Source organism: Leopardus geoffroyi, chromosome B3, assembly GCF_018350155.1.
Source record: "Leopardus geoffroyi isolate Oge1 chromosome B3, O.geoffroyi_Oge1_pat1.0, whole genome shotgun sequence".
Lineage (NCBI taxonomy): Eukaryota > Metazoa > Chordata > Mammalia > Carnivora > Felidae > Leopardus > Leopardus geoffroyi.
The window spans coordinates 137,502,501-137,526,422 of record NC_059337.1 but is presented as its reverse complement, the minus strand read 5'-3'; the positions used below and the strand labels follow the sequence as shown (position 1 = coordinate 137,526,422).

Here is a 23,922-nt window from a genome sequence, read left to right as displayed (position 1 = left end):
TGGTTTCTCGGTTTCCCACAACGAGCCTATTCTGTCCTTGTAGCATTATTTGGACCGGGGACCATGTCATACAAACCCTGCAATGTTGTGGCCCTTGATCAATCATCAGTGTTGGAGGTGGCCCTCAGCCTGTCTCTTCAGTCGCCAGTGGCACCCTCCTGCCTCCGACGCACTGGCCGACAAGAAAATCCACAGGGCCCTGCCTAGGGAAGTGCATCTGCCCCAAATCACTGAGGTTTGGGACCAACACATCCAGGTTCTGTCGGCCCCCCTCCTCCTGGGGGAGGGAGAGAGGTTGATTCTCTAAGGCTCTGGATGGACCCTGCTCAGAGAATTCAGCCCACACACCACGGATGTCTGAGCTGGACCACCTGGGTCAGCCCATATTACCCAGCTGGGGAAAATGAGACCCAAGAAGGGAAGCATTTGGCGGAAGCCCTGGAGCACATCAGTAGAAGATGGAGATATCAACACAGGCGCCCGGTCTCCAGTCGCACACTCTGTCTTCTTCAGTGCATCCGTGACCATGGCCATTGATCCTGGGGGACTGGCCACATCTCCACAGACAAAGGAGGGGGCAGTGCCTTTTGCCCCCGGGTGGCTACCCGCCTTGCTGGGCTTTCCTCATTAGGTCCCTGTGGCAGCCGCCTTGACTGGTGCTCTCCCAGCCGAGGCCCTCGAGCCCCCGCTCTGAAACCAGGCGTCCACCCTGCCCAGGACGGCTGGCTGCCCACATTGCTTCTCCCTTGCATACGCTGGAACTTGGAACATCTCACTCCCATGTCTGGGACCAGATACGCCAGGGCCATGCAGGGCAAACCCTGAAGGGATGGAGAACGAGGATGCGTTTATTGAGTACCTACTACGTGCAAGGCACCAAACCAGGTTCCTCATAGCCATCATTTTTTTTAATCCCTTCAACCACCTGGCGGGGTGTCTCCCACTCTCCCAGGTGGTGCTTGAAGCAGTCAGGTGACCTGCCTGAGGTCATACCGTCCCGAGGAGCTAGGTGTCCGGGTCACATGTCGCTCTCCTTCGCCAACAGCTTCTGCCCCGGACTCTTAGGATCTTCTGAATCCCTTGCTCCAACACGGAGCTGCTCACACCAAGCCCCCCAGGCCACATCCTCCGGCTTGTAACTGAAGAGCCGGCCCTGGGAAGGCTATGGTTTCGTGGGGTTGACAACCTTGCCCAGAAAGAGGATGCTCTGGGTATCGGTGGAAAAGATCACCACAAGGAAGGGCCGGTTGAACCAGAGGACTCCACGACTGCGACGGGCAGACAGAAAGGTGGCGAAGCTGCCAGTGGCCGCTGCAGCCTGGGTGCCAGCCTCGTCCACCTCCAGAATGGCTTTGTGGAAACTCTGGGAAGGAAATCACAAGTGTTTACCTCCAAGAGAACATGAGCCAGGACTCAGGGAAGCCCAGAATAACCAGAGATCTCTGAAGATCAGCACTGCAGTTCACTGCTAGCCAAGCCACTTGTTGGGGCTATCACAGCAAGAATGTCTACACTGGGTGGGTTGTTGAGTTGGATGCCCTCTTATTTATGGAAATAATTATTTCTATCAGCAACTGAACACTTACTACGTGCCCTGAGGCACTTTTTAAATCTTCATAACCACCCTAAAAGGTTGATGCATTATGGCTGGTTGACAGATGAGGAACATAAATCCAGACACTAGATAGCCCTTGACTGCTGTAAGGGAAGGAACTGGAATTCAACTCTGCAACTCAAGGCTCTACCTTATAATGCACTTTTGTCTTCCTCACCGAAGTCCTAGGTCTCTTTCTCTCGTCAAAGGAATCTCTGATACACACCCCCAGCCCAGCCTGGTCTGTTATCCTTTCTCTGTTTCTTTCACTTTGTCACTCTCCATCGTCATGATCTATGGAGCCCACTTGGCCGCGAGAGCTCCCTGAGGACAAGGATTGGGTGGACACCGTATCCCCAGAGCCAAGCACCATGCCAGCACGTGGTGGGTTAGTTCCTGGAAACCCGTGCCTGTGGATGGTTGAATGACTCTCAGCCTCTGGTGGCAGAGGGAACACCCATCACCTAGAAGCTTCCAAGGGGCAGACGTTCCCCACCGCGTCTCCAGGCATCAGTGACCACCGATGACTTACTTACCTTGGACACCTGCAGCTTTCGCTCTTCAGTGATGCCGGACAAGTCAGCCTGCTGTGAGAACACGTCCACAAAGCCCAACATGGGCAAAATCTGATCTAAATTATAGGAGCCAGAAATGGAGAACTTGGGGAAATGCAACTCGAGCTTCCTGTAAAAGTACCTGGAGGAGATACGGGGTTAAAACTCTGGACTCAGAAACAAGCGAGGGACCCCAGCGCACTGTTCTCGCCTTGTCTGCACCTTCTAGCTGGCCCCACTCCGTCTGGCTTCTGCTGCCACAGACACCATTTGCCCAGTGCTCCCAGGGGCTTACAGCCAGGCTCCTTTGCTTCCAGGGCCTGCTGTCTGCAGGACCTCCTCCCTTGGGAGCTCGTCTTCAGCAGAGACGGTTTTCCATGGGCATGCCAGGTGCCCAGGGAGATGCAAGTCTCCCTGTGTGGCATTTTTGCCTTTGCCTGTGTTGGGGTCCTGTGGTTTTCACTTATTTGGGACCAGATGATTTCTTTGGCTACAATTCCTCTATCCCATGAGCTGTGCGAATTTTCCGTCCACATGTGGCCTTGGGTTGAGGCCTTTTTCTTATACGTGGATGGAAACTTTTCCCACTCGTAGCCCCAGAGTGATATAAAGCTTCCTGGCTACTTCCTTAGATGGGCAGCTGGAGTTTTTTTAAGTCCCTCTGTCCCAGTCATCTTGACCAGAGGCCTACGCATTCACTGCACAGGGGCAGACCCTCAGAGAGCCAAGGTCACATCACCCAGATCTTGTGCTATATGAGGGTTGCATATAGAACCAGGACTCTTAACTCCTAGTCTGGTTCTCTTTTCACTGATAGGGACAAAATCTTATCTCAGATGTAAGAGGAGAGTTCATTATTTGAGGAAACCCATGGAAAGTCTTAAAGCAAATAAGAATTCCTTTGTAATTTGGCAATCACCCCCCTTTTGGGCATTGGCTTCCATCAGAAGGGTCCCTTGGAAAGGCAGTGCTGCAGAAGATTACCTCTTCTGAAGCAAGCTCATCCACCTTTTTAGTATCTCTGGAGTCAAGACTTCCTCCACCTGCTTCATTTTCCCTCGGTTAGGAAGGATGAAAAGGGCCATCGCGTTTCCTTTGTAATCCATCCGCAGGACTGAGCAGGGCAAGTATTTGTCATGAAGATACCAGTGGTCCTCTGTGTCCTGCAGCATCATGGGCACCTTGACTACTGTATTCTCATCAACGTAGAAGTCTTGGGGAGTGGTCAACGAGAGAACGAATGGTTTCTCCCACAGAGCTGAAGGGAAGAAGGGAAGAAGGTGCAAAGCACCTGTGGACCAACAAGCCAACCGTCCAGCCAGGAAATGCCTCTCCAACAGTCGCGGAGACCCCACCTTACTGTTTCATCACGGTGTATCATTTAGACCATTCAAAGCCTGACCTGCCTGAGACACGGATCTCTCAGGGCTCATTTAGACTCTAAAATATGAGATACAAAGGGTATCAGCTAGGTTGTTTCCTGTCTTCGCCATTGAATTTACATGGCAGCGCTTAAATTTTTTTGCCAACCTGATGTTTATGTAATGGTAGCTCGTTACGGCTTTGTAGTGCACTTTCTTGGTTAAAAATGAAGTTGAACGACCTTTTGCATGTTTACTGACCTGTTGACCATTTGTATGTTTACTGACCTGTTGACATAAAAAAAGTCCTATTTTTTTTTTTTTTTTTTTTTGCATCAGTGCCAGATCATGTTTTTTTCCCTGTATTTGTGGAGGACTGTTTCTTAGTGATTTGTAGGAGTTCTTTCTGAACATTAGTTGTGTATCAATCGTGTGAGTTGCAAATACTTTCTCTCCCTCTCTGCCTTGTCTTTTCACTCTCATGATGGTGGGTTTTGATGATTGAATTTTTTTTTTTTAAGTTTAGTTATTGGTTTTTGAGAGAAAGACAGAGAGGGAGGGAGAGAGAGAGAGAGAGAGAGAGAGCCTGGGGCAGAGAGAGAGAGAGGGAAACAGAGAATCCCAAGCAGGCTCTGTGCTGTCAGTGCAGAGCCCGACATGGGGATAGAACTCAAGAACCGTGAGATCATGACCATAACCAAAACCAAAAGTCAGATACTTGACTGAGCCATCCAGGCGCTTTGGTATTGAAATTCTTTAATGAAGTGAACATATGAGTCTTTTCCTTTGTGATTAGGTCTTCTGTGTCTTGTTTAGGACAACTTTCCCTCCATGTATATTATATACATATAACCTCCATATATATTATAGAGAGAGAATAGGTCTTATATTCTAGAAGCTTTAGTCTTTCCTTTTACAAAAAGCACTCTACTCCACTTGGAAGGAATACTTATGATTGATAGAAGGGAGGGACCTAAACCCATCTGTTTCCCCCTGTGGGGACCTAGTTGTTGCAGTGTCATTTTTTTGTAACCCACTTTCCCCAGTGCTCTATCACAGTGGTGAGGGGGGGATGCCAACATTGACAAATATCAAATGCCCAGGTATCTATCCACGGGGCCATTTCTGGGCTCTATTCTGGCCTCACCCGTCTGTGGAATTGGTCTATTTGTACCACCAAGTCTAAATTAATACAGACTTATGATGAGTTGGGCTCTCTGGCAGCCAAGTTTTCCCATCGTAGCTACTCATGGCCTTTTGCTTTTCTCATATACATTTTAGACTCGGCTTGTTAACTGCCACCAAAAAAACACAAAAAACAAAAAAACAAAAAAACCAAGAAAACCTGTTAGGATTTTGATTGGGATTACATTAAATCTTTAGATGTATTCATGGGAGAATCGACATCTTTACCATATTGTCTTCCTTTCCATGACTATGATATATCGGTGTTTTTTATTTATTTTATTTTTTTAATGTTTACTTATTTTTGAGAGAGAGAGAGCAAGTAGGGGAGGGGCAGAGAGAGAGAGAGAGAGAGAGAGAGAAAGAGACACAGAATCCAAAGCAAGTTCCAGGCTCTGAGCTGTCAGCCCAGAGCCTGACGTGGGGCTTGAATTCACAGACCGCGAGATCATGACCTGAGCCGAAGTTGGACGTTTAACGGACTGAACCACCCAGGCAGCCCAATGTATCAGTGTTTTTTAAAGTTGAAGTCTGCCTTAACATCTCTCAAGAGAATCTTAGCTACAGAGTGCTTGTGCATCTTTTGTTTTCTTCTAGGTGCTTTTCGCTTTTGAAGATAAGCCACCATTTTTCCATTCTCTTACCATGTGACCTACAGCGAGGCCCGGGCTAAATTCGTGTCCCCAAAGTGTAGGGCAGATGTGTCCGTGGCAGGATGTCTCTATCTCCCTTCTGTTTCTGGAGAACCTCTCTTTCTCATGCCAACCAGCCTGAGCTAGGTTTCTTTCAGATGAGAGCACCCAAACCCTTCATTATCTGTGATCAGAGCTTTGGGTGGGTCGATGGTGTGTATTATACATTTAAATTATATTTCAAAGGGAACGGCATCAGTAGACTATCGTGCAGGCGTTAGGTAAGATCTAAATAAAGTCTTCAATAGCATAAAACTACACACACACACACACACACACACACACGAACGCATGCAAAACCTGGTGAAATCTGAGTTAGTTCTATAGATTGCACCAATGTCAATTTCCTGGTTTTGTTAACCATACTACAAGTTATATAACATGTGATGTAGGATAACCTGCGTGGAGGGTGCATGGGATCTCTCTGTACTACTTTTGCACTGTCCTATAAGTTTGTGGCTATTGCAGAATTAAAAAGGTTTTTGAAAACGTTTTCGATGGTAGGTGACACATTCCCTGTGTAAAATGCAAGTGATAACAAATCTGGCTGGATCGTTAGTCTGGCTGGGGCTGTTTCCCAGAATTTGTTCTCTGTAGAGTCTGGGTTCAAGGTGGTCACAAGCGTGAGATGGGGAGGTAGACATGGGGCAGGCACCACACTCTGAAGATCTTTGCAGGAAGATGGAATGACGGGCAGACCTAGCGGAGCCCTGTGTGCCCCGGCTCGTCCGTGCCGTCCTCCAGGTTCATCGTCCAACAGTAGCCCTCCTGACCACCGGTGTCCCCAAGCCACCACCAGGTGCCCAGCGTGGGCTTCTCCACAAGTTCCCCTTACACAGACCCACTGGGGTGGCTGAAAGCACCTGGAGTATAGTATAGATCCCCAAGAAGCTCCAAAATTGCACCTGCCCCCAGGACTTCACTCTGCCCCTCCCACCCTTGCTTCCTCCAGACCTTCACGTCCCCGCAGTTATGCAAGGTCCAACTCCTATAGCAACCTCCTTTCCCTTACCACTTATAATGGCTTTGCTTCTCTGATGGAACACTGATGGTACACACAGCATGAAGCTGTCCTCACGCTGTGATTTCAACGGTTAACATATGTGTGTGAGTGGAGACTGGAATGGATTCAGTGAAAACGTTAACATTTTGGGTTGTCTCCGTGTGGTAGGATTAGGGGAAATTTCTTTTTTCTTTTTAAGTTTGTTTATTTTGAGAGAGAGGGCAGGGGGGAATGAGCAGGGAAAGGGCAGAGACAGAAGGAGAGAGAGAGGATCCCAAGCAGGCTCCACACTGTCAGCGCAGAGCCCCACACGGGGCTCGAGCTCACGAACCCTGAGATCATGACCTGAGTGGAAACCAAGAGTCAGATGCTTAAACGACTGAGCCACCCAGATGCCCCTGGGCAATTTCTATTTCCTTTTATACCCTTATGTGTTTTTAAGGATCTTCAAAATGAGTATAATCATTAGATTAATTACAATTACTGTAATTATTTATCGAGTATGTATAATGGTCAGGGGTCACCAAACTTCTTTTGCAAAGGGTCAGAAAGAAAGCAAATATTTTAGGCTCTGTAGCAACTGCTTGTCTCTGTGGCTGTGTGAAAACAGCCCAGGGACAATGCACAAATGAGTGGGCGTGGCTGTGTGCCAATAAAACTTTATTAACAAACACAGGAAGCCCATCAGATGTGGCTGGGGACTGTAATTTGCCTATCTCTTTAGGCCCTCTTCTAAGGAGGACACAAATATGTGCCATGATTTGATCCTCAAAACGGAACTTCGAGGGTGCCTGGGTGGCTCAGTCGGTTAACTGTCTGACTTCGGCTCAGGTCACGATCTCACGGTTTCATGAGTTTGAGCCCTGCCAACGGGCTCTGTGCTGACATCTCGGAGCCTGGAGCCTGCTTCGGATTCTGTGTCTCCCTCTCTCTCTGCCTCTGCCCCACTCCTTCTCTGTCTCTGTCTCTCAAAATTAAATAAACATTAAAAAAATAAAACCAGAACTTTGAAGGAGGTATTCTTCAGCAACCACCTCCCTGTTTACTCTGTTGATAAGTGGCAGTCCTTCGTCGTGAATCCAAAAGTTCAACTTGTACATTTCATACATTACCATTACTAAAAAAAAAATAAATAAGAAAACGTATCTAAAGATAGGAGGGTACGGAAACCTCTCAACAACACGATCTTAAATATCTGATGCTCTCACATGAATCTTCTAAGCGTTGCTTGGCCCTATCTGGCCCCATCCATCCACTTTCTCTTTTTTTTTTTTTAAACATTTAATCCATCCGTAAATCAGGGGGAGAGGGGAGATACAGGACCCACCGATGAATTGACTCTTACCTTTGAAGTAAATGTAATTCACCAGCACCATCGCGATGTCTGTGCTCAGGTCGCTGACCAAATCCACAATCTTCCCTTGAGTTGCCTCCTTGACATGGTCATTGATCAGCTGGGCGGTACCCACAGAGTCGTGGAAGTTGGTGAGGAATAATTTGGAGTCATAGAAGGCCACACTGTCATTTAGAAATCCCGGAAGGATGGGCAGCTCCTGGCTCAGGAACAGGGTGCTGCCCGTGTGCATCTCCAGCCTGTCTCCCGGGAGGTGGAGGGTGTGCAGGAGGTGCCGGAAGCCCTGGTGGATGTCCGACTCAGACACCTCCGTGAGGTTGAAGCCCAGACCCTTGAGGATCTGGGTCTGGCTGTGTGAGCGGGCGCCCAGGGACAGCATGGCGTAGGAGGCAGAGATGCTCAGCGGGGAAAAGAAGATGTTGCTCCCAGGGCTCTGGGAAGCCATCAGGTGGTAGAAGTGGAGAGCAAAGACTGTATTTCCCGGGGCAATCTTGAGGCTGGGGGAGCCCTCACCTGTGCTTGGAGCTTCCGGATGGGGGCTGCCCGTGTGACCCTGGCTGTTGTATTCAGGGAGGGGCTGGCCGTGAGATGCGACCAGCAGTCCAGCCAGAAGGAGGAGCAGGTGGCTGGCAAGATGCATCTTCTGCACTGTCAGGGCTATAGGAGGAAAGAGAGTGCCCAGGCAATGCCCCAGCAGAAGCCCCAGCCCTACTGAGAAGTCGGGGAAGGGCAGGGCCCCCAGGTGACGAGTGACAGGGTCAAGTCCGGCAGATGGGCCTATGGCAGCCTAGCAAACGCCCAGCCCCTTCCCAGTATGTGGTGAAGATGATATTCTGTGGGTTAGCCAAGCACATTCCTTGTGCCCACCGCCTCCTGGCACTCCCTGTCCCGGTGAGCTTTGCAAAGCACTGGCCTCCTTTCTTATCGCCGAGACTCGCCAAATGACTGAATGAGGTCATTTACCTAACTGGTAAATATCTGAGCTAGAGCATGAGGCTCCAGACTCAGCCTGGGGCTCCTTTTGCCATTTGAGCTAATTTCCTCAGCCCAGTGACCCACTGCACCGAGGCTGCGAATCGCCAAAGCATTAGCCTCAACTCCACAAACATCCACGGTGTGCTTTACGGTTTGCAAAATCACTTTAATGCCATTTTGTCTGACCCTCTTACCCAGGTAGAGGTCAGTAGAACTGGCATTCTTATCTTCCCTCCAGACAGATAAGATCACTGATGTTCAAAAAACTGATTTGCCTGGGGTGCCTGGATGGCTTAGTCGGTTATGCGTCCGACTGTTGATATGGGCTCAGGTCATGATCTCATGGGTGTGAGATCAAGACTCGAGTCGGGCTCTGCGCTGAACGTGGAGCCTGTTCAAAATTATGTCTCCCTCCCCAGGTCTCTCTCTCTCTCTCTGTCCCTCAAAAAACAAAACAAAAAAAAAAGCAAACCACAAAACAAAAACAAACAAAAAACACACAAAAACAAAACAAAACAAACAAAAAAAATGCAAAAAAAACAAACAAAAATAAACAAACAAAACCCAAAAACCAAAGCAAAACAAAACAAAAAAACCTGAATTGCCCGAAGTTCTGGGAAAAGGATTGGTCTTTTCTCCTAATCAACTTAACCTACCCAAACAAGGGTGCTCGATTTTCTCCACTAAATCTGCTCGGCCGCGTCGGGTAGCCTCACCGTTATTACCTGGTTGTCAGCCCCAAATCCAGTTGCCAACCCTAACCTGGGTCTGGCCTTCCAAGACCGCACCCACCAACCATTCAATCTTTCCGCATACCCGGCAGCCTCTTCCCTCCACCTCCTAGTCTCCCCACTGCTACGATCCTCACTCAGACCTCCAGCATCACTCACTCAGACCAGGGGCCAGACTGCGGGCCATGTTGCAGCTCCCCAACTTGGCTGTGCCGGCTGGAAAGCAGCCACCCACACACCCACAAGGCAGCCTAGTGAGGGGCTGGGTTCCGGTGGAGCTTTATTCATGGACGGTGAAATGTGAATTTCATATAGTTTACATGTGTCACAAAATATCGTCCTCCTTTTGATTTTTTTTCAACCATTGACAGATTTTATATTTATATTTATATTTATATTGTATCTTGATGTTATACCTTTCATTCCTAGCTCGGGAGCAATACAAAAACAGGAAGGGGGCCAGATTTGGCCCACAGGGCCTCATTCGCGGAGCCCTGACCTAGACCTTTGTGGCTTTCCAACTGGTCTTTCTACCCTGATTTCCACCCAGGAGTTGCGGTGGTCACTTAAAACATACATTCAGCGGGTCGCTTCACTCATCTACCTAACACCCGTCCCCATAGCATGGCCTCCTACCAAGCTCTAACACCTTCTCCTATCCTAACTTTCAGATGTATACTTCTCTCTGGCTTTGCAGTGAGTTACCCAGAATTTCCCTCTGGCAGGAACTCTCCAAAAGCACCTGCATCGGGAGCCAGGAGACCCGTGCGGCCTCGCGGGAGGCTGTCTCTGGCCCTCAGCCCCAGTTTCCCCACCGGTATAATGAGGAGGGTCGTGTAGTGAGGTGTGGGGGTCATTCCAGCCCTAGGGTGTGTCACTTCTAGATTTCTCCGTGTCTCAGCACCGGAAGCCTTATGTCCCAGAGCCCCCAGTCCTGGGCAGACTAGAATGGTTGGTCACCCTCCCTTCTGCGTCTCAGATGCAGCCCTCAGCGAGTTACTCACGGTCGGTCCTGGTGTGGCCCCCCGGGCGGCTGTCTGAGAGCCAGAGGAAGCCCAGGAACATAGCCTGGGTCTATCAAGCCCAGGAGCATTGGCAAAATCCCTCGGCACCCCCGGCACCACCTACCACCTTCCCGATTAGGTAATTATTAATGAACAGGTCCGTGGGTGCAGTGTGGAGTCTCAACACAGGGAATCTTCACTGAAAGTTGGCCCATCCCTTACCAAGAGAACCCCCTTCCCTCCGGGTGGGGGGCGGGGAGTAGCTCCAACAGAATTTAGCCCTTGCTGTTTGCATCATGCACCAAGGTTTGCTTGGCACATGCTAAGGCCCCGGGGTCCCCTTAGTGGATGTGGTCTTCACAGGGCCCCTCACTGGCCATGTGAACTTAAGCACATCTATTCCGTTCTCTGGGTTTGTCATGCTCCCCCATCCGCCCCCCCCCCCCTCCTGCAAAATGAAGAAGTCGGCCAGACCAGGGGCAGCAGACCCCAGTGCCTTCATGAACTTGGTAAGGCTGCTTTCAGGGTGATGTGATGTGAGACTGGAGAGAGTTAGATCTCTGCAGCCATGAAAATCAATCCGGGGACCTGGGTCCTGCCCCGGCCCCCCAGTATACAATCCTGGACTATGCGATTGCTGAGGAACCTCCCAGCTTTAAAGCTACAGGGTTCTGTGATGGAACCCTCCGAGATGCCTTTAAGGAGAGTGCGGCCCAGGGGCAAGGGTGGCATGGGGTGGGAGCAAACCCCTCCTTGGGCCAGGACTCCAATTGCACATTTTTCTTTTTCATTAGGGATCTCGAAGCTGCTTTATTTCCAGCAAGCAGTGAGCCTCAACACCCTTGGACCATTTTGGGGCAGTTGAATGTGTAAAGGACGTGTGGCTGTTTCTTAAGCCCACTGGGGAAGGAAGCAATATGGCCACTGATATTCTGAATGGGGTGCCCTTGACATTCAGGCTTCCCCCAGGAAGCTTTTCTGAATGTGTCCAGGTCCTCGGGGGCTTTAACTTGAGTGGCATATATACCATTGAGTAACAAGATGGGGCTGGGAGTCCTGATCTGGGCAGACCACAGAGCGGTAGAGTGGGTTCACGCACAGGCTTGGACCCAGCTGCCCTGAGGTTCAGGGGCACGTCCAAGTTCATACGACAGAAGTGCGTCAACACCAGGGCAACAGAGGAACTTGCCCGTGCCGATAAAGTTCACTTGCTTCCTCCTCTCTCACCACACACGTGCACACACCCCCCTGAGGGACTATCCTTATCCCATCTTGCAGATAAGGAAATGAAAGCCCAGAGAAGTTGCTAGCTCAGATTCCAGAGTTAGACTGAAGCCCGTGTTCTTCCTCTGTTTGGACAAACCTGCTTTGCTTCTAGAATAGCCAGTCCAGTTTTGCTCTCCACTGAGACGCACGTGCTAGGACACGTGCACGCAGTAGGTGTTCCATCGAGGCTCGCTGAGTCAAATGAAGGGAGGAAAGATGGTTGTCGGTTCATGAGGGTGAAAATAAATTCTTCCCTTTCCAGAGTCAACCGCTTGGGTCTTGCTTCCTTAGCCTGGTTTCTGCACTGAGTTAGAGCCCCAAGCGGTGGATTACAGCTGGAGGGACAGGTGGCCTGACCCCGCTGGGAGCGCGTGGAGACTGCCCTTTGGTTCCTGGACCTGCCCCTGCCCCCGGCTCTGAAGTCAGACAGGCGGCTGTTGCCGCTGAGCTGGTTAACCCTGGATAAGTCGCTCCACCTCTCTGGAGCTCGCTTTCCTCGCCTGTCAAAGGAGGAGCCGTCGCTGAGTGGAAAGGCAGATGCGAGGGGACCCACATCATCGATGTGCTGCACACCAGTCGGGCTCAACGGAGCTTCCTTCTTCCCTGCCTGCTTCTTGCAGTGGTGACAAAAGCAGGGACTGTGGGGGCTCAGTCCCGGCCCCACCGCCCGCTAAGTTACTTCCTTTGCTTCTCATCTGTAAGCTGAGGGCAATAATCGTTCCAGATCTCGGGGTTGTCATGAGAAGTCGGTAAATTCATGTCTGCAAAGTGTTTAGAGTAAGTTTTGGCAATAGTAAGTGCAACGTAAGTGTGAGTGATTCTTTTATCCCTAAATGTGCAAATATGGCTAAATCGGTCTTTTTTTATATAAATTAAAAAATTTTAATGTTTATTTTTGAGACAGAGACAGACAGAGTGTGAGAGGGGGAGGGCCAGAGAGAGAGGGAGACACAGAATCCGAAGCAGGCTCCAGGCTCCGAGCTGTCAGCCCAGAGCCTGACGCGGGGCTCGAACTCACGGACCGCGAGATCATGACCTGAGCCGAGGTCGGAAGCTTAACCCACTGGGCCACCCAGGCGCCCCCGCTACCTCAGTCTTTTTAAACATTTTTTGCATTGTGGTCCTGACAGAGTATCTCGAGAAAGCCTTGGACTCTCCCTAAAATATGCACATGCTTGCGAATTTTACAAGTTAGGGAGTTTCTTGAATTGCTCATAGTCCTTGTGGTCCCTGTGTGCCAGGGTTGCTGTTTTCTCCCACAGAAAACATCCTGCGTCAGGGAAAGATGGAAAGGACCTTCAGATCCTTAAAGGAGTCATCCCCGAGGGCACGGAGGATGGGGACGGAGGCTGGCAACCCTGGCGGCAGACTGGGCTCGGCCACAAGCTCAGAGCTCACTCCCGCCCAGTATCTGGTTGCTTGCTGTCCTTAGGCCTCTGGGTGGGCTTACGGAGTGTGAAAACCTTGCACGTCATACCCTGGAATGCCAGGAGTTTCACATTAACCATCTGTGAAGCCCCGAAGAGCAACAGATCGTGTCACAGTGAGATTTGTATCTCTGTATCAGAACAAGGCTGGCTTAGAGAAGATGCCTCGTGGAAGTGTATGAACAAACAAACGAATGAATGAATGGACAGCCACAGGGGCAGGGGTGAGGCTGTCGAGGGGAGGCTACTTTCCCAGCATCTTGAGCAGCAGCCTGAGCTGTACATGATCATGAGGCTCACTCTCTGGGGACCCTCCCGCTGTCACTTTGCAGCTTGAGACCCAGTCCTCTGTGGATGTCCTCGTTTCCCAATCCAGCACGTGTGTGACAGCTTAAGCTGTCCTTCCTCCTAACCACCCCCAACCCCTTTTGCATTCTCTGGACTCGAGGGGAAGCCAGGATATTGTCCTTCAAAAGGCTGTCATCATTTTTAAGTTGATTGTCAATGTAATATGGAGGCTATGAAAACTCTGGGAACGTACAAAGTCTAAAGAAGAAAATAAAATCATTGGTAAGCCTGTCATTCAGCTATAGCTAGATTGGATTTATTTATTTCCAGTCTTTTTTTTTTTTTTTTAATGGGTACAGGCACATACAGAATATCAACAATGAGGCCCTTCCAGTCTTGGTTTTGACAGAAGCGCAAAGATAATGAATGTTACAGTCCAGAGGACCCCCTGCCTTGCAAAAATTTCACAAAAAAGGTGGTTGAGCACTGGTCTCTTGACTCTTAAATGCTTTCCTGGCAGGAAGGAGGATTTAGAAGTGGGGAGAAGGTGGAGAATTACAGAGAGAAGGGAGGGGAGCGGGGGGACGGCCTCCCCTGGGACCCTGTCGAGAATGACGGGCTCATGGTCCCAGGGCCAGCATGGTTACATTCTGGTGAGGGTCCCCCTCCTGATTCACAGCTGGTGCCTCTTGGCCCTGCCCTCACATGATGAAGGGCAACAGATTTCTCTGAAGCCTCACTTTTTTTTTTTTAATGTTTATTTATTTCTGAGAGAGAGACTGAGACAAAGCGTGAGCGGGGGAGGGCCAGAGAGAGGGAGACACAGAATCGGAAGCAGGCTCCAGGCTCTGAGCCGTCAGCCCAGAGCCCGACGCGGGGCTCGAACTCACGGACCGCGAGATCATGACCTGAGCCAAAGTCGGACACCCAACCGACTGAGCCACCCAGACGCCCCTCTGAAACCTCACTTTTAAGCACACTGATCCCATTCGTAAGGGCGCCACCGTCCTGACCTAATCACCTCCCAAAGATCTCACCTCCTAAGACCATTGTCTTTGGGAGCTAAGATTTCAACCCGTGAATTTGGGTGGGTGGAGTGGGTGGGAGTCACAAACATTCAGACCACAGAAAGGACCTTTAAGGGGGGCACTCATAAAACACAATGTGTACCCCTGTTGTTAGGGGGCCCCTGTGGACAGACACCTGCTGCTTGTCTGGAAAACGTGGAAGGTGCAGGCGGGCTGCTCAGACTTCCTGCGGACTCACCGCATCTATTTCCCTGTCCCCCTCTGACCCACCACCTGGTGCCTGGCTTTGAGATATGTGGGTACACACGCATGGGGGTCACGTATTGTAGGGTAACAAACCACCCCAGATATAGAGCAGCAGCCGTTGAAACCATAGCATCTCATGTCCCCCAAAGAGACTCTGGGCTCTTTGGAAACCGGGACAGGATTTTCTTGATTTTTCCCTCTGCGTCTGTCGCCTTCCCTCTAACGTTCAATGCTCAGCCCAGGGAGCATCGCAGGGAAGAGCATCCCTCTTCCTAAGGATCCCACGAAGTGCGCTTTCTCCCATCAACTGGGAGATCGAGTGGAGGCCAGGAGGGATTATCTCGCTTAGGGTCACGCAGCTAGTACATGGGAGAGCTGGGGTTTGAACCTGGGGGTATCTGGTTCCAAAGCTCAAGACCGTAGCCTCCACTTTCTTTCTTTCTTTTTTTTTTTTTTAATGTAAATTAATATTTATTTATTTATTTATTTTAGAGAGAGAGTGTGTGTATGTGAACAGGGGAGGGGCAGAGAGATAGGAAGAGAGAGAATCACAAGCAGGTTCTGTGTTCAATGCAGAGCCCAACGCGGGGCTCCATCTCATGACCCTGAGATCGTGACCCGAACTGATATCAAAAGTCGGATGCTTAACCGACTGAGCCACCCAGGAGCCCCCGCACCTTCCACTCTGGCCTCTATTAGAAACGGGATGGTTTACTCTCAGCCCACAACACCCCCCACTTTCCCCTCCAAAGGAACAGGGTTTTCTTTAACCAGGGGATGCTGGGAGTGAGAGCCTCTGAGGGTGAGGTGTGCGAACCTGGCCCTGCTACTTCCTGAAGCCACACTCAAGGTCACAGGCTGGATGGAGACAGCTGCCCACATAGGCCGCTGGGAAACTGACCGATTCGCTGCTTTTTGCCCAAGACCAACATTGCTCAAAATATGGGTTCGGGTCCTCCATGAGCGGGTGCTTGTTAAAAGCGAAGAACCACAGGCTTTCCCTCAAGTTTCCTGAATCAGAGTCATGGGGCTGGCATAGGATGGGTGGAGGAATTGCGTTTTAAGGAGCTCCCCCCAAGAAGTCTTGCAAAAAATCACCCTCTGCCCGGAAGCAAAGGCTTTGCGGGGCCCGGTTCCCGCAGTTTGCCGTTCGACCACCAGAGGGCGCGCCACCACTTCTTAATCGCAGTGGCGTCTCCAGGGTCAGGCATTCCTGTAACCCTCTACTCCCCGGGCTTTGGGTGACAAAGGGGAGGTTTGTGTTTAAGACAGTACAGCGGACCCTCCGCTGTCACGAAAGAGCTTTAAAGCTAGCTCATCCAGCCAAACACCTCCTCTTGCAGAAAGGGATGCAACTTGCCCAAAGCAAGTAAATGACAGAACTGGGCTCAGAAAACAAGGCGCACCTCTGCGCCCACCACCCCAGGCTCCCTTCCCCTCCGAGCTCAGGCTTGCTCGGGGCTGGAAGAGAAAGAGAAACACCCACGGGTCCTTGCATTCATCCATCCATTCACTTGCTCAGTCGTTCCAGCTATTTACTGAGCTCCATCGTTAGGAGCAACATCACTCTGTCCTCCTTTGAGGGGGCTGGAGAGGGTGAGCCCACCCCACAACACGCGGTTCCGAAGGGGAAGTTCAGGAGTTAGCATTGACCGTATGGGGATTTGCTCTCGCCAGGGGCAGCGAGGGGAGGTTAGGAGGGGTTTCCCGAGGAACGGACACTTGGGCCAAGAGCGGATGAGGAGGTGCCAAGTGAAAGCAGGGGGGTGCTGTGCAGAACACGGTTCCAGAAAGGGGAACAGCACGTGCGATGTCTTGCAGAAGAAGGGAGCGTGGAATGAGGACAGATGCAAAGATGCCGGTGTGCCCGGGGGGGGGGTCAGGACATGAAAGGCAGGCTGGTGGGAAAGGACAGGGACGGGTAGGCATCGGGGACTTGCAGGTGCATAAGATACAACCTCGATCCCAGGGGCCAGAAGACAAGGTCTGACCAGGAGCAGGCACTAACAGGAGACGGCCCCGGGCAAGGTCACAAGCCACAGAGCAAGGGATTGGAAGGGGGACACCGGGGGGGGGGGGGCAGGCTTCATGGAGGAGATGACATTTGGGTGGATCCCCGTTTGGTTTGATTTAAGGGCTTTTGGCTCCTTTCTCTGACTTCACAGTGTGCAGCTGTCATCCTAGCCATGAGGATTTTCTGTCTGATCCTGAGCAGATTATTCCAGAAGGTAGAAATCATTCTGAACGGAGAGGGAAGGGAGGGCATGAGGGTTTCTTGTTTTCAAGGGCCAGCTGGGTCCTCCAAACTCTGTCTCTCTCCCCACCATGGCTCCAGCCCCCCAGGCTCTTCTACAAGCACTGTTCTCTACAGCTCAGAGCAAAGTTTAGGCTTGGAGGCACCTGCCCATGAACCTCTTCATCCCTCAGCTCAGAGATCTCTGGATCTCAGCACTTTAGGGCCAAGGAAATGGGGAAATGAGAAGGAATGGGTTTTATAAATGATTGGGCAGATGTAGAGGATTGACAGCAGGCTCTTGTAATAGAGCCTGACTCCATTTTTTTGTGACTTCTACAATATTATTATTATTATTATTTTGCCATAGCCTGATATCCATAGGGTTTTTTTTATCCTTTTTATTTATATTCAAGTTAGTTAACATACTGTGCAGTCTTGGACTCAGGAATAAGACTCAGTGATTCATCTCTTACATATAACACCCAGTGCTCGTCCCCAAAAGTGCCCTCCTTAATGCCCCTCGTGCATTTAGCCCATCCTCCGGCCCACTCCCGCCTCCAGCAACCCTGATGTTTGGCTGCTGGTGGCCGTTAAGCCTCACCCCGCCCTCGCCCTTCTGCCCCCTTCCGGGTGAGTTGATGAAAAAGCCCATTGGTTTGCCTGGGAACCCTCACCCAGCTCACCCACCAACCACCGTCAAAACCCCAAGCCCAGCCTTCAGTCTTGCTTTCTCAAGCCACTTCTGCACCATCTTGGGAGCCTGCTCACCCCAGAAAGTCTCATTGTGTGAGTGGTAACCTTTCTATGCCCCCTGTGTGTATGTGTTGTGTCATCATTCAACATCCATATCAAATTTTAGTTGGGGGAGGTGTGTTAGCAGCCAAACCGTGTGTCCCCCACCCTGTCACATGTTGAAGTCCCAACTCCCCCTCCAGTGCCCAGAATGTAACTTTTTGAGACAGGGTCTTAAAAGAGCTAATTAAGTTAATATGAGGTCATTAGGATGGACCCTAATCCAATGCGAGTGGTGTCCCTATAAGAAGAGGAGACCAGAACACAGACGTGCTCAGGGGGAGAACGCGGTGTGAACATACAGCAAGAAGACGGCCATCTACAAGCCAAGGGGACGGATCTTGAGTAACCGTGTTCCTCACGGCCCTCAGAAAGAACCGACACCGTTGATCCCGGGGCTTAGACTTTCAGCCCACAGAGCAGTGAGACAATGAATACCTGTTGTTTTAGCCCCCAGATCTGTGGTGCTCTGTGACGGCAGCCAAAGCTGGCTAGGACCGAGTCTATCCCTCCTCTGGTTCTCAACAGCCCCTTCTCTAGGGTTTTCCCCCAACACACAGTTAGGTCATCAGAGCCTCTGCCCCTCAGGCTGAGACCGATGACGTAACTGAGCGAAAGGCAACAAGTCCCTCCTATGGTCTGGTTGTTCCACATGCTGTTGGATTCCATGAGGTTCTCTGACAGCCTTACAATCCTTTGTTTATGAAATCCAAAGTGTCCTAAGTCTCTTGGCAACCAACAGGGGTGTAACTAGCACAGTTATTAACACACTTTACAAATAAAGAGATGATATTCTCTTAAGTTGGGCTGACATTCTCTGTCAATTTTGTCCTTAGCGTGTGTTCAATAAGCCCATCCTTTATTGCTTAGCCATCATCTGGCTCGTGCGCCGTGTGAATAATCACACTCCTCAAGGTAGTAGCCTAGGGTGGGGCGCTACCCCATGTGCCTGGAGCATAACAATCTGGGTTCTTCAAGCAGGGCCTGCGACGGGACCAGTCCCTGTGGTGAATTCAATATGGCGTCAAAGTCTTTCCTGGTCCTCCCATCCGGAAGTGGAGGCTGCCTCTCCTCCTGAGTCAGGGATTCCCTTGGGACTTGTCTTAACATGGAGGCAAAAGTGGTGCTTTGTAAACTCCCGAGGGCGAGCCTTGACACTGGCAGCTTCTGCTTTCACATGCTAGAACGTTCCTTCTTGGAAACCAGCTACCATGTGAGACTCCCTGGGACCACCATGTTGTCAGGAAGCCCAAGCCAACCAGTGGAGAGAGAGGTCCTAGGACGGAGGCTCCAGACATGCAGATGACCCTTCCGGCCCAGCCCAGACAGGGTCTGAGGGCATCCGAGTGAATGACCCCGGCCAGCACCACATAGAGCAGAAGACCCCCGCTGGCTGACCGCTGCCTGAACTCCCAGCCCGCTGAACCCGGCGCAGATCAAGTGATCGTTGTTTTCAGCCACTGAGGTTTGGGGTCGTCGGTGACGTGGACACTGGATGTTCCAAACAGTCCCAGACTTAAGAGTTTTCTTTTATTATTTATTATTTATTTATTTATTATTTATTAAGTGTATGTATTTATTTTGAGAGAAAGAGCCAGCAGGGGAGCGGCAGAGAGGGAGAGGGAGAGGGAGACAGAGAATCCCACGCAGGCTCCACACTGTCAGCGCAGAGCCCGACGCGGGGCTCAAACTCACGAACCGTGAGATCATGACCCGAGCCGAAGCCAAGAGTCAGATGCCTAACCGACGGAGCCACCCAGGCGCCCTAGGAACTGTAGGATTTTTAGCTGCAACCCGGGTCTCTACTCACTAGGTGCCAGTAGCACGCCAGGTGTGACCACCCAAAATGTCTCCAGACATGGCCCCATGTCCCCGGGGAGGCAGAATTGTCCCCGTTTGGGACATGCTGGCATAGAGGAGCCTGCAGTTTTTCCCCTCGGGACCCTTCTCGCCTTGGTTTCTGGCCTAACTTGTGAATCTTCTACGAAGCACACACGCAAGTCTTAACCTTCTCTCTTGTCCAGCCGTTTCCCCAGGCGGAGCCTCTGGGCACCCATCTTCCAGATGTGTTTGCATCGCTGATGGGAGGGTTGCCAGCAGATGGCACAGAAACGCATCCGAGCCCTTCAGGGACCTGGAGTCGTTCCGCGTGTCCTGCCTAAACTCTGAGAACCAGATAATGTTGGGGCCGAGAGGCGCTTCAGTGCCCTGGTTCTCTATCTGGGGTGAGCGCGCCCCCTAGGGGACATCGGGCAGTGTCTTTGAGATGCACGGGGTGGTCACAGATGGGGGGATTGGGCGCCACGGGCTTGTAGTGGGTAGAGACGGGGAGAGAGGCCTTACCGTGCACAGGAAACAGCCCATCACGAAGAACGTCGGTCGTGCCGTGGCCGAGAAACCCTGGTTTATGATGGGTCAACGAGGGGTAGCGTGACTGTAGGCCGACGTGCCGCCACGGTTGTGAGATGGGATGAGAGGTCTCTATGATGAAGCTCTGCGAGTCCAGCAGGAATGTTCTGGAAGAGTTGGCTGAACTGGGCTGAATCGGTCCCTTCACGCCTAAAGATGGGCTATCGGTGCATCTTGGCACTGGCTTCCGACCAGCTCCTAGTGGCTGCTTGGAGCTCTGGTCTGAGCTGATCTTAGGGTAGATATTGGAATACAGGTTGGGAAGGAACAGATTCCCTTGGAGAGAATTTTTCTTGTAATTCCTAAGTCCTCTGGATTGACTCATGGCAAACGGACCAGCACGGGATGCACGCGGTATGTCACGTTGTTGTAGGATTGAGACCAGTTCCTCACCAGAATGACTCTTCTGGGGAATTTTGTCCTTGAGGAGGCCCTGGGCAAGCGTCTCTGGGCTCTGGCTCCAGGCTGGCCAATCCAATTGTGCCGTCTCTGTGGGCCCCCCCTTTTTCCTTGCTCACCCCTCCATCTGTGGTGTCTTTGAAGCCAGCGCTCCAGTATATTCTGACTTCAGCCTTCGCCTCTGCTCCGCTTGGCCAAGTGCTGTCACCAGTGCGAGCTTCGACTTGCTCATCTGCAAAATGGGAGTGAGGACACTCCCCTCGCAGCTCCGATGGACGTATTTCTTTATGTTTTTAATGTTTATTTGATTTTTGACAGAGACATAGTGTGAGCAGGGGAGCGGCAGAGAGAGAGGGAGACACAGAATCCGAAGCAGGCTCCGGGCTACGAGCTGTCCGCACAGAGCCCGATGCGGGGCTCGAACTCACGGACCGCGAGATCATGACCTGAGCCGAAGTCGGACGCTTAACCGACGGAGCCACCCAGGCGCCCCTGTTGGACGTATCTCTTGAGGTAACGGGTGGGAAGGTGTTTCCTAAATTTTGAAGAGCTGAACACCTGCCAGGACTCGTTTGTGAACCGAACAGCAAATTAGATGATGTTGTCATGCTGTCCCGGTGGCAAGCATGATGGAGAGGCTTTTGTTGCTTGTTTTGTCTTTGTTTCCTCATCCCCCCAAGGCCCCGAGGCTGATAAACCTTTGGAACTTTTAGCCTCAGCCCCCTGCTGCCCTCTCTTGATTGTGTCTGTTACATTTTTACCAGACAAAGGCGGCCTTGGCGCGATGAACTTTTCTGGGGAACGCGATTGCAACAGCGGTTGACCTAGGTTTCCCCAGCTTCCCGGCTTCACTCCTTCACTCCTTCTGCACGTCTTCACTCCCGTCTGATCCGCACCCTTGGCTCCCGCCTCCCCCTGCAGCATCCGTGGGTCTGACCCCCTGAGCCGGCAGGGGTGCCCATGGCAGCTCCCCTAGGCCCACCGGGGGGTTCTTTGCACCGTGCCTTGATCCAGAGACAGGACCATTAGCTGGCACCACGTTCCCGAAAGCATGTTAAGCCCCACATGGGGCTGGCTGACTGATTCCAACCCTCTGGGGAAACTGAGGCACAGAGAGGTTGGTGAGGATTCACGAACCAGGCCGGGTTAGAGCCCGTTCCCTCATTCTCTCTCTCTCTCCCTCCTTCTCTCTCTCTCTCTCTCTCTCTCTCTCTTGCCAAGGGTTTCTGGGGCCACATTGCTTTCCTTTGCCAGGGTGCGGCTGAGATAACAGAGTTGGGGAAGGAAGCAGGGACAGGAGGTGAAGGGGGCATTTGGGAGGCTCATCAAAGAACCAGAGAATGGGTGATTGCCCGGCAGAAACAGAGTCAGGGAGACTGTCAGGGGCACGGTGCAGGCCCCTCTGGGGAGCAGGCGTGGGAACAGCCAGTATGTGGAACCAGCCCAGGCTTCTGGAAGAGGTGGGTTCTTCAGAGCCTACAGAACTCAGCTCTATTGCCAAACAACTGGTGACAGTTTAAATGTCTTGGCTGCCTGAGCTCCAGAGTCCTCATGTATAAGTGGGGACACCTCCCCCACGAGGCTGTTAGGAGTAGCTTCGATCATGTACATAACCCGCCGGCACATAGTAGGTGCTCAATTAATGTCACTCTCCTCGTGCCACACCCCAGGGTTGCATTAAAAGAAGAATAGAGTCGGGGCGCCTGGGTGGCTCAGTCGGTTAAGCGGCCGACTTCGGCTCAGGTCACGATCTCGCGGTCCGTGAGTTCGAGCCCCGCGTCGGGCTCTGTGCTGACAGCTCAGAGCCTGGAGCCTGTTTTGGATTCTGTGTCTCCCTCTCTCTGACCCTCCCCCGTTCATGCTCTGTCTCTCTCTGTCTCAAAAATAAATAAACGTTAAAAAAAATTTTTTTTTAAATAAAAGAAGAATAGAATCTAGAATAAGGGAGATGAAGCCCCCCATTTTCTGCCTGTTTCCAGCCTGGCCTGGAGCCAAGGTTCCCGTAGAGCGTGCCCCTCCTGCAGGTGTGGACAAGGGGACCACGGCCTGAGAATACAGACAGGGGTGACGAGCGTTCTTGGGATTGTGTCCTGAAGCCTGGGTAAGGAGAAGGTGCCATTGACGTTGGACAAGAGATGATACAGGCACGTGCTGAGGTGCAACCTGAGATGCCTGAAGGCCAGTCAGCCGTGCGCTCAGCCAATACTTACCAAGTGCATCTATGTGCCAGCAGCATGCAGAGATCTGCGGACACAAGGCCAGGCACAGCCCTCTTTCCCAAGGAGCTTGAAGACTTCCCAGTGTTTGGGAAGGGGTAGGCTTTGCCACTCCCATGTCCGATGGCGTCTCGTTTCACGTGAGATGATACCCAGAGTCCTAATGATGACCCAGAGGACACACAACGACCAGGCTCCCCCCTACTTTGCGGCTTCACCTCCTACTGCCGCCTTCCCTTCGCTTGTGTCCCTCCATCCTCACTATTCTTCTTTCTGTTCCTCCAGAATGCTAAGCTTAGTCGTGCCTCAGGGCCTTTGCACATCCGTCCTATTCCCCCTGCCAGGAGAACACTTCCAAGGTAGATCCTTCTTGTCATGCAGGTCTCTGCTCAAATACAACGTCCTCAGGGAGGGCCTCGGTGACACTCCACAGAAAGCTTTGTCCACCTTCTGCCTGTGGTCACTGCAAATCACATGGTACCATGTAGTCCCCCCAAGGCAATGATGCCTACCTGAAATCATTGTGCCCATTTTTCTGTTTGCTGTCCATCTTGCCCCGCTGGAATGTAGCTTTCACGAGAGCTGGTACCCGCCCCACCCCATACAGTACGGGGGTGTTAAAGCAAAGTGTACACTGGCGGGGGCGGGGGAAGAAGAAAAACTAGAACTTTGTTTAGTTTTTATACAGAATATATTACCCAGGGGTTAACCGGTAAGGAACACTAGCAAATGGGTAACCCACCTAAAGAGAGTCCTGCGAGAAGCTGTGGATTATGCAAAGAGAACTGTCCCAACAGAAAATGGCAGAACCGACACGTCTTGCCCTAGAGGCGGCCATATATAGTTGTGCAGGTTGTGCACTGCACAGAGGCACCCAAGCAGGAGGCGAGTGGGGCCTGAAATCCCACCTATACCCCTCTGGCCAGCTCTTCCTGCCACATGTGGGGCTGTGTCCGCCTGGATGGAACACCTTCTCCACACTCGCACAAAGGCTGCTGTGGGCTCCCCGTGGCCTGCACATCCTCCTGATACTGGTTCCCATCAGCCCCACTGCAAGGGACTTTGGCGGCCAAGCCACATCCCATAAGGAACCAGCCAAAGTGCTCAAGAGGCCACAGAGACTGTCTAAAGCACAGGTTGACATCCATGGTCGGTAACTAAC

At 51.5% G+C, this 23,922-nt stretch overlaps 1 protein-coding gene across 1 annotated transcript; it reads right to left on the bottom strand.

Annotated features, from left to right (window-relative positions):
* Positions 1 to 830: 830 nt before the first annotated feature.
* On the bottom strand, positions 831 to 10,584 carry SERPINA4 (serpin family A member 4). Its single transcript, XM_045451962.1, has 5 exons — positions 10,454 to 10,584; positions 7,735 to 8,400; positions 3,133 to 3,406; positions 2,131 to 2,290; positions 831 to 1,363 (listed from the first exon to the last, which is right to left on the bottom strand). The coding sequence occupies exons 1-5, from the start codon at positions 10,512 to 10,514 to the stop codon at positions 1,163 to 1,165; spliced, it is 1,362 nt and encodes a 453-aa protein (XP_045307918.1). The 5' UTR covers positions 10,515 to 10,584; the 3' UTR covers positions 831 to 1,162.
* Between the last annotated feature and the right edge of the window lie 13,338 nt (positions 10,585 to 23,922).

Excerpts from the sequence above, each read along its gene's own strand:
- SERPINA4 (XM_045451962.1), bottom strand. The coding sequence starts at position 10,514 with ATGTTCCTGGGCTTCCTCTGGCTCTCAGACAGCCGCCCGGGGGGCCAC. Across the intron at positions 8,401-10,453 it reads GGGCCACACCAGGACCGACC|CCCTGACAGTGCAGAAGATG; the intron begins GTGAGTAACTCG and ends TTCCTCCTATAG. Across the intron at positions 1,364-2,130 it reads GAAAGCTGCAGGTGTCCAAG|AGTTTCCACAAAGCCATTCT; the intron begins GTAAGTAAGTCA and ends TTTCCTTCCCAG.